General features: G+C 38.4%; 1 protein-coding gene and 1 pseudogene across 1 annotated transcript; both read right to left on the reverse strand.

Moving 5' to 3' along the window:
• Nucleotides 1–1,458: 1,458 nt before the first annotated feature.
• LOC133732506 (putative pentatricopeptide repeat-containing protein At1g12700, mitochondrial) lies at nt 1,459–5,082 on the reverse strand. The gene is made up of 2 exons (XM_062160068.1): nt 2,864–5,082; nt 1,459–2,050 (listed from the first exon to the last, which is right to left on the reverse strand). The coding sequence occupies exon 1, from the start codon at nt 4,977–4,979 to the stop codon at nt 3,210–3,212; it is 1,770 nt and encodes a 589-aa protein (XP_062016052.1). The 5' UTR covers nt 4,980–5,082; the 3' UTR covers nt 1,459–2,050; nt 2,864–3,209.
• A 3,008-nt stretch (nt 5,083–8,090) lies between these two features.
• LOC133733797 (pentatricopeptide repeat-containing protein At3g22470, mitochondrial-like) lies at nt 8,091–9,830 on the reverse strand (annotated as a pseudogene).
• Nucleotides 9,831–10,947: the final 1,117 nt, after the last annotated feature.

Genomic DNA, 10,947 nt, shown 5'->3' on the forward strand with positions numbered 1-10,947 from the left:
CCTAGCGGTTCTCAACAAGGTGTTCCTGGCTCGAATGAGTTTGATTCTGGTGTGGATAGTGTTGTGAATCCTAGAAAGTATTTTGTGTGGAGTTCATTCATGAACTCGCATATTCTTCCTGCTTATGTTGTGAGCTTCAAGGGTCCTGCTAGCTTGAAGGATTATGTGAAGACTACTACTACTACTAGTATTGCTAGTGCTATTACTCAGGGGAGTGCAGGGCTTGGACGTGTTACTCTTGCTGCTCTGGTGGCCGGGCTCACGAGGTTCTTGACTCCCCAAGAAATGAAGATTATTGTCAGATTGCTGGACGAATTCAAGGCAAAGAAGATTACAGGAGAGGAGCTGAAGCAAAAAGCGAGACTCATAGCCGGTGACAAGTTGATTTCAGCCTTGAAATTGATGTCATCGACTGTTAAGGGGAGTGGTACTCTTGGTGGAATGCAGCTGGAGAATGGATCAGTACGAGATATCTATCTCCCTGGTCTGATAACCGTGCTTGCAGGGTTGCTGCCTGCTCCGAAGACGGCCATGCTTAGTAAAAGCCTCGGCCATTTCAGGGCTAAGAAGATAACTCGAAGTCAGCTGGCTCGATGTGTGAGAATCATTGTTGGCAATGACAGTGTGTTGGTTTCAGCAATCAACTCTTACAGAATCAGTAAGCAGCAGCAGCAGCAGCAAGACAAGTCACCTGTGTGAAGATGATGAGTTACAAGCCTTTAACCAACATCCCTTTAGTTTTGGTTCCTGTCCTTTTCCATTGCACAAATGAATTGGATCGAAGTGAAGGAACAAGGGATGAAGCTACTTGATCAGTATTACTTTTAATTTATAATAAGTTATAATTTATATCAAAAAAAAAAAAAAGGTGCTTGCTTTAGCAGTTGCTTCAGTTTTTACTGGGTCAATCAATTCTTACCCCAATCAGCCTTTTACCATCCACTCCATTTACATGTTTTTACTTCTTCTTCTTCTTCTTTTTTTTTTTTCTCTCTTTCTGTAAAATGGCCAAATGGAGCCTAAACAAACCAGCGAGGAAGTAGCTTAGCTATCCCATCAATATCATCAACTATAATGCGAGTGACTTGAGCGGGGTGACTCATAAGACTTCACATAAATTCCTACGACTAGCTAATAATAAAATTCAGCTACTTTGCATCTTTGACATCGTGATATAAGAAAATCAAAAATGTGCAAACATATGATTTCTTGCTTTGAAATCACGTCAACCAACGTCTCTGCCTTTGCTGAAATGAAATCAAGCCATCCGCGCAAACTTAGTTTTCCCAAAATCGAAGCAGAGTAGAACTTATCGACTCTGACTTTATCAGTAATCAAGATAGCATTTATAACTCAGTAATATTTGTACTATCTTGTTCAATGAGGCGGTCTAGCTACAAAATCATCTACTTGAATAAGGGCGTCTAATACAGAACCAAATATCATCACATTGAACACAAAGCCATATAAACTACAGAGATCAATTAAAATGGTCATTTTGTGATCGCAGCATGAATATAAGGAAGGTTCATAAAGTATTCGATCATGTTCACTACAAAGTATTCGATCAGTTTAGGGTAAGAAAACATGAATACGAACTTGGTTCTTAGAAATCAAGTGCAAATCTGGTGCACCTTAACGCGTGCCTGTACCTCTGCCAGAATGAATTCAAGGCCTCAACAAACTTGGATTTCAGGCCAACAAAAAGCTACAACAAGAGCCAACAGCAGCAACAACAGGCTAACCACCAAGAAGTTGTGGGACTCGGAGTTTTCGCTACTGGTTTGTATTGGTGGATCAGAAAAGAAAGTATAGTTAGTTTCCAGTTCCTGTTCAATGATTAGTTGATACTCTTCAACTTGTATGAGGCCATTCTTTTACTATCTGAGAAATGCTTTTGCAACCTTGCACCACAGTGCATTTCCCTGCCACTTAATTAAGTTGGACTCTAAAAGTCTAAATTTGTCTTTCGATTCCGTCAGTATCATTATCAGTTCCTGTAGAGATTTGGGAGCTCTGATGAATCCAATTACTGATTTAATTACCTTCCCTGTCAAAAAAAGAGAACTATAAGATTTTTCCAGTATGACTGCCACTCCTTTAAGATTCAGTATGCATAGATAAAGAAAGAGATGGCAGTAATGAGAGAGACAAGAAGAAAGCAACAACATTCAGATACCACACCAGCCACAGATTAAATCCTGAAAAAAAAAACTTTCCTTATTCTCCCATTTTTCAGCAAATACATCCATGCAACTATGAACATCCACAACAAGAAAATTAACAAATAGGGTCAGGGTGAACAAAGAAAATCTGTAAAACAAGTCATTAAAGCTACACTTGAAATACCAGATCAACGAATCATATAAGTTTAGATTTTCCCTTGTGGTTTAGCTTTCGGAAACATCTACAACTAGCTCCCTAGTCCCCAGAGAGTAAATATGTTTTCTAATGCTTAATAGCTAGGGAGCCATAACAACTTTCGGTGCCAAACTCCAAACCCAACACAAGATTTTCATCTAGAGGTCAAAGAATTAGAAAGGAGGAGGGGGTCAAGAGCTACGCTGTAACCAAAAAAAATCACTACACAGCTCTCCACCACTTCATATACAAAAACAGAGAAAGCAATTTCTTGGTCTCTTGAACATAGAAACTTGAATGTAATTGTCTTAATCATTAACAAATGACCTCAGAACAAAACCAATTATCAATTTATCATTAGAAAACCTGTGATCCAAGATCCACATTTCTAATCCAATATAAGCTAGAGTGATATATATACATCCAGAATACTAACAGAATTCCGTGATGACCCAACTGAGGAATCTTCATAATCAAAGCAATGATCAAGTAACATGTATACCTGCGCTAGATAATGTAATATGACACAACATCCTTCAGATAAAGCTCTCATCAGGACACCTGAACTATGAAAAAGGTAATAAGACAGAACATCCTTCAGATTATACCACAACGACTGGAATATATATATATATATATATATATATAGACACACACACACACCCATAATATTTCAGAAAAAAGAAGTGCTAAATTTGGAGTGCAACTAGGAAATGACATTGTGTTTGGATGATGGATTTATAAATCAGATTGACAAAACATCCAAGGTAGCTAAAGGGGCAGCAGTTTTGAATTTCTAAATGTCCTAGTGATATTGATAAAGATTTATTTCAAATATTCAAATAACTTCAGGCTGAATCTTTAAGCAATGCTAATAAACCAGGATCTACTGTATCCTTCGACAATAAATCAACAATCAATTCCATAGTTGATGCATCTGCAGAGAAACCCTTCTCAAGCATTTCTTGAATGAGTCTGGTAGCCCTTGATGTCTCCTTGTTATTGATAAAACCTCGGATAATGGTGTTATAGGTGCAACCATCTGGAGAACATCCTTTCCCTCCCATTTCTCTCAGCAACTTTTCTGCTTCAATTATTAAGCCATGATGACAAAGTCCACCAATCATTATATTGTATGCCCACACATCAGGTTGAAGTCCTTTTGATGACAACGCACAGAAAAGATCTTTTGCAGACTGAACTTCTCCAGCTTTCCACAAACCTTCAATAATAATATTATAAATTACAATATTGAGTTCCAGTTTTCTGGCTTCCAGCTCTCTAAGCAATTCTATAGCTGTAGAAAGTTGCTGGTTGTTACACAGGCCATCAAGTATCACAGCATAAGTTTGAACATTTGGAAGCCGGCCACAACCTTGCATCTCAGAGAACAACTCTTCTGCTTCTTGAATTCTACCTGCTTTGCAAAGACCATCAATAAGAGTGGTATAAGTAACAGCATTGGGAACTAGCTCCAGGCGATGCATTTCCTTGAAAATCTTGTTAGCCTGATCGATCATTTTACCCTTGCAATATCCGTTAATCAATATGTTACAACTCCAAACATCAACCATGGAGCCCTTGCTAATCATAAGATCAAAAACTTGTCTTGCCTCGTCCATTTCTCCTCGCAAACAGTAACCGTACATAAGTGAGTTGTATGTAACCGTGTCAGGCTCAATATGTCTTTGAATCATCATTTGAACCACAGTTTTGGCTTCCACAACCATCCCTTCCTTGCAAAGTGTATCAACCAAGACATTGAAGGTGACGACATTTGGAAAGATACCTTTACTCACCATTTCGTTCAACAACCTCGTAGCTTGTTTCCAGTGGCCTAGTTTGCAGACTCCGTGAATCAAAGAGTTGTAAGTCACGAGGTCTGGAGCAATACCCCTACTGATCATTTCTGAGAAGAGGTTGAATGCTTCATCAATTAGTGTATCCTTGCAAAGACTGTCGATGATGGTGTTATAGGAAACAATGTCAGGCTGGCATCCTCTTTCTTCCATCTTCCCAAGTAATTGAATGGCGGCACTGTTGTTTCCCATCTTGCAAAAGCCCTTAATTAGTGTGGTGAAAGTAAACACATTGGGCTGACAATGACCTGCGCCTGCCTGCAGCATTTTGGTGAAAATTCGTGCAGCCTCAGGCACTTGATTGTGGAGAACAAAGCCGTTGATTAGAGTGGTGAAGGTGAAGACGTCTGGTTGAAGACCCAGTTTGAAGAATTGTGCAAAGACAGATAAGCTAAAGCCCATTTGGTTCAAATGGGAATAGCAGTTGATGATAATAGAAAGAGTGTAGTGATTAGGAGCAATTCCGGAGAGAAGCATTTGTTTAAAGAGAGGGATGACAGCCGAGTAGTGTTTGAATTTGACAAGTTGACCCAGTATCTGAGTGAAAGGGATAACAGAAGAAGGCAGAGGAGGACGGGAGTGAAGCATTTGATGGAACACCTTCAAAGCATCCTCAACGTTACTCACTTTGAGCCTTGAGGATTTGGTTGCCTTCGATTGAGAATGAAATGAAGCAACAACAACAACAACAACAAGGGGAGTAGAGTAAAGAAATGGCATACCTCTTCTCCCAAACGCTTTTCCCATCATTTTCAGCATCTCGAGTTTCGACTGGGTATGGGATTCCTTGAGAAAGCTCGAGTCTTTGAATCTGTATCCTCAATTCCACAATAAAAGGTCCTCGCTTTAGTAGTTGCTACTCGCTTCTTTGATGCTTTAGTAGTTCCTTCAGTTTTTACTGGGGTGTAAATCAATTCTTACCCTAATAACCCTTTTACCATTCACTCAATTGAAGTAGCCAATGTCGCTACTACAAAAGGTCCTAGGCTATGTTAGCCCGACCCCACATTTGTGTTCATAAATTGGATCTTGCTGCTACATAAGCCTCAAAGGGACATTTTGTAAGAATGAAACGAAACTCTCTCTCGATCACGTTTACTATAAAGTATTATTTTGGTTTACGTTCAGAAAACACGAATACGAACTTGGTTCTTAGAAATCATGTGCAAATCTCGCGCACCTTAACGCGTGCCTGTACCTCTGCCAGAATGAATTCAAGGCCTCAACAAACTTAGACTTCAGGCCAACAGAAAGCTACAACAAGAGCCAACAGCAGCGACAACAGGCCAACCACCAAGAAGTTGCTGACTCGGAGTTTGCTACTAATTTGTATTGGTGGATCAGGAAAGAAAGCTCAGTATAGTTAGTTTCCAGTTCCTGTTCAATGATTAGTTGATACCCTTCAACTTGTATAAGGCCATCTTTTACATTCTGAGAAATGCTTTTGCAACCTTGCACCACAATGCAGTTCCCTGCTATTATATTAAGTTGGACTCTTTTAAAGTTGTCTGTTGTTCCCTCCATCAGCATCATTATCAGTTCCAGTAGAGATTTGGGAGCTCTAATGAATTCCAATGACTGATATTTGATTACCATCCTTCTCAAAACAAAATGACAACAATCAGATTTTTCCAGTATGACTGACTGCCGCTATTTTAAGATTCAGTATGCGCATAGATAAAGCAATAGATGGCAGTAATGAGAGAGACAAGAAGAAAGCAATACAATATTGAGATACCACACCAGCCACAGAATAAATCCTGAAACAAAACTTTCCTTATTCTCCCATTTTTCAGCAAATACATCCATGCAACTATGAACATCCACAACAAGAAAATTAATGAATAAAGAAGCCATTAAAGCTACACCTGAAATACCAAAGCAATCATATAGGTTTAGCTATTCCCTTATGGTTTAGCTTTCGAAACCCGAGTCCCTAGAGTTTAAATATGTTTTCCAATGCTTAATAGCTAGGGAGCCATAACAACTTTCTGTGACTAAATTACTAACAAAGAACGTTTTCACACCATAAACACTGCAATGCCAAACTCCAAACCCAACACAAGATTTCCATCTATAGGAACGATCACTTTTTAACATAAATGAGCAAAAATATGGCAAAACAAAAACCGGCCGCGATTAAATTCAACAGGTCAAAGAATTAGAAAGGTGGAGGGGGCTAAGGCCTACACTATAACTAAACAAAACCACTACACATTTCTCCACAGCTTCATACAACACAAACAGAAAAAGCACTTTCTTGCTTTCTTGAAACACAGAAACTTGAATGTAATTGTCTTAATCATTAACAACTGACCTCGGAAGCCAATTATCAGTGAAAAAAAAAAAAAAGTGCAGAAACGGTGAGACATTACTCATCGGTCATTGCTCAACAAGCTGTCTTAGAGCCACCCACCTGCCTCATGACCTGACGTCACATTTCCATGATCACCCCCCAGGGCCCTGGACACATGGCTGTGCAAATCTAGTAAATGTATCTAGTTCAATGAAAGCACCCAACGAAAACCCTCATATGCATGAGCAGCTCTCTCTAGTTGCCAAAAAACAAGAATATAGCTTAGTGACTGTACAAAACCATACCCAGGAATCTCCATAAATAAGCACTCATCAGGGCACCGGGTCTATGAAACAGGTTAAGGGTTACACACTTAGACATACCTTTCCAGACAAAAAATTAGTGAAACAACTGGATTGGCCGAAATTTTCAATTCAAAACATATATTATCATTGAAGCATTACAGAAATGTTCTAACATAGAGTAGAATCGAACAAGGAAAAGATTAGGTGACAAACTGTAACAAGATGGGAGCCTAATTCCAATATTAAAAGTTTTTTGGATATTCAATTTACAAACTAAAATCTAAACGCATAGGGATTGCCACCTACTTTCAGAGAAGAATCACACCAGTTTATAACAATCAGAAAAAACTGTTACCTTTAGGAAGCAACTATCAATTATCAAACACTACTCACTACTGAAGTTAAAAGGAAGAATAATCATCATAGGTAAAGGAACTGGGATATCCCAAAATACTCAAGTTAGAATCTATGGCTTAATTGAATAAAAAAATTTCTCATATTCGTTTTACAAAAAGATGTAAAAGTCATAGGCACTGAAACATACTTTACGATCAAACGAGAATGGGAAATCACAATTACCTTTAGGACATAAATATTAAACACAAATAAAATAGGAAAGAGGAATACTTAGACTGTCAGTTTTCGGTCGTCTACCAGTTGAATGAAAAATAGTTCTTCAGATCCAGCAACTAAATATTCAGGTTATCAGACACACACACACACACACACACTCAAATTTTCTCATATTCGTTTTACAAACTGATGTAAAAGTCATAGGCACTGAAACATACTTTACAATCAAACAAGAATGGGAAATCACAATTGCCTTTAGGACATAAATATTCAACACAAATAAAATAGGAAAGAGGAATACTTAGACTGTCAGTTTTCGGTCGTCTACCAGTTGAATGAAAAATAGTTCTTCAGATCCAGCAACTAAATATTCAGGTTATCAGACACACACACACACACTCAAATTTTCTCATATTTGTTTTACAAACTGATGTAAAAGTCATAGGCACTGAAACATACTTTACAATCAAACAAGAATGGGAAATCACAATTGCCTTTAGGACATACATATTAAACACAAATAAAATAGGAAAGCGGAATACTTAGACTGTCAGTTTTCGTTCGTCTACCAGTTGAATGAGAAATAGTTCTTCAGATCCGGCAACAAAATATTCAGGTTATCAGACACAGAGAGAGAGAGAGAGAGAGATAAAATAAGTGCAAAATTTGGAGTGCAACAAGGAAATGACAGTGTTTGGATGATGGATTTATAAATCAGATTGACAAAACATCCAAGGTTGCTAAAGGGGCAGCAGCTTTGAATTTCCAAATTTCCTAGTGATATTGAGAAAGATTTATTTCAAATATTCAAATAACTTCAGGCAGAATCTTTAAGCAATGTTAATAAACCAGGATCTACCGTATCCTTCGACAATAAATCAACAATCAATTCCATAGTTGATGCATCTGCAGAGAAACCCCTCTCAAGCATTTCTTGAACAATTATTGTAGCCCTTGATGTCTCATTGTTATTGATAAAACCTCGGATAATGGTGTTATAGGTGCAACCATTTGGAGAGCATCATTTCCCTCCCATTTCTCTGAGCAACTTTTCTGCTTCGATTATTAAGCCATGATGACAAAGTCCACCAATCATTATATTGTATGTCCGCACATCAGGTTGGAGTCCTTTTGATGATAAACCACAGAAGAGATCTTTTGCAGACTGAATTTCTCCAGCTTTGCAGAAACCTTCAATAATAATACTGTAAATGACAACATCGAGTTCCAGTTTTCGGGCTTCCAGCTCTCTAAGCAGTTCTACAGCTGCAGAAAGTTGCTGGTTATTACATAGGCCATCAAGTATCACAGCATAAGTTTGAACATCTGGAAGCAGGCCATAACCTTGCATCTCAGAGAACAACTTTTCTGCTTCTTGAATTCTCCCTGCTTTGCAAAAACCATCAATAAGAGTGTTAAAAGTAATTGTATTTGGAACTAGTTCCATACAACGCATTTCCTTGAAAATCTTGTAAGCCTGATCGATCTTTTTACCCTTGCAATATCCATTTATCAATATGCTACAACTCCGAACATCAACCATGGAGCCCTTGCTAACCATAAGATCAAAAACTTGTCTTGCCCCCTCCATTTCTCCTCGCAAACAGTAACCGTCCATAAGTGAGTTGTATGTAATTGTATTAGGCTCGATATGTCTTTGAATCATCATGTCAACCACACTTTTTGCTTCCAAAACCATCCCTTCCTTACAAAGTGTATCAACCAAAACATTGAAGGTGACTACATCTGGAAGGATACCTTTACTCACCATTTCATTCAACAACCTCGTAGCTTCTTTCCAATGGCCTATACTGCAAACTCCTTGAATCAAAGAGGTGTAAGTAACAACGTCTGGAGTAATACCTCTAATAATCATTTCTGAGAAGAGGTTCATTGCATCTACAACTAGTGTATCCTTGCAAAGACTGTTAATGATGGTGCTATAGGAAACTATGTTAGGCTCACAACCGTTTTCTTCCATCTTCCTAAGTAATTGCATGGCCGCATTGTTGTTTCCTCTCATGCAAAACCCCTTTATTAGTGTAGTGAAAGTAAACACATTGGGCTTAGAATGGTCTCCCTCCAGCATTTTGGTGAAAATTCGAGCAGCCTCAGGCACTTGATTGTGGAGAACAAAGCCGTTAATTAGAGTGGTGAAGGTAATAACATTTGGTTGAAGACAGACCCAATTTGAAGAATTGTCCTAAGACAGATGAGCTAAAACCCATTTGATTCAAATGGCAATAGCAGTTGATGATAATAGAGAGAGTATAGTGATTAGGAACAATTCCACAGAGAAGCATTCGTCTATTCAAAGTGATGACTGTTGAATAGTGTTTGAGTTTGACAAGTTGAGTCAAGATTTGATTGAAAGGGATAACAGAAGAAGAAGGCAGAGGACGGGAGTGAAGCATTTCATGGAACACCTCCTCAACTTGGGGGGTATATATTGCAAACTCCATGAATCAAAGAGTTGTAAGTAACAATGGTTGGAGCAAACATTACTTACAACGCAAGTAGTTTTCTCGCTGAGACTAACATGACTTCATTCTCCTTGCGGTCGTCCGTGGAATGCTGCTTACCCTTATGCTTATTTGGTTGTTAACAAACCGATTGAATTCTATGTAGTTGCAAAGTTGAATGATAAAATGATTTTAGTTCCATGAACGCAATGAACTGTTGGGTTCAAATAGAATATGATTTTCCTTTCAAATTTTATGATTCATTTTGTTATTATCTTAATTTACTATGACTTTTATCGTCATTTGAAAATACAATTGTCTTTTTCAAGCTAAATTAATTTGCTGGGTATATTTAGAGGGAAATGATGGAAAATGTCACATTAGAGTGTGAAATGATAAAAAAGTCACCTAGTTTCCCACTTGATAAAAAAGTCCATTATGAATTGTTAGTAATATTAATTTAGTCCTTATTAATAATAAGGTGATGTTAAAAAAGGTCAGTTTTTAATTTTTTTGATTCCGATTCTGCCCTTCAGGTCAATTCCCTCTCTGTATTCTTCTCCTCCTCCAGAGAGACATAGACCTCCTCTCGAGTGTGTCAATGGCGAAGAACGACGCGTCCTTGGGATCAGTGGGCGAGTTCTTGAAGCGGTGCCAGCAATCCGGCGAGCCTTCGACGATCGACGTCTCTAGAGATCGGAGTCAAACGCGAACATGAGGCTCTACGATGATCTCCTTACCAACGGGTTTGATTCTCTTCTCAATTCTCCCTTTTTTTTTTCAGCTCTGGTATTTGTAGTTGTAGTGAATTGAAGGTTCTAGAACTTGGAATTGGAATCAGGTACTACACGACGCGGCTGTGGATTGGGACACCACCTCAGATTGTTGCTCTGATTGTGGATACGGGGAGTACAGTCACTTATGTGCCTTGCTCTGACTGTGAAGTGTGCGGTAACCATCAGGTTCAGCTTCATTTCCACGCTTGACTTGGTCATTAACTTAGTTACTTTCGTGATCTGTTTATTCCCTTTTGGTTTTTGGTCAAATTCAACCCATCTTTGATTTTATTGCTATTGCTTTGTTCTCAACAT

Source organism: Rosa rugosa, chromosome 2 (genome assembly GCF_958449725.1).
Source record: "Rosa rugosa chromosome 2, drRosRugo1.1, whole genome shotgun sequence".
Lineage (NCBI taxonomy): Eukaryota > Viridiplantae > Streptophyta > Magnoliopsida > Rosales > Rosaceae > Rosa > Rosa rugosa.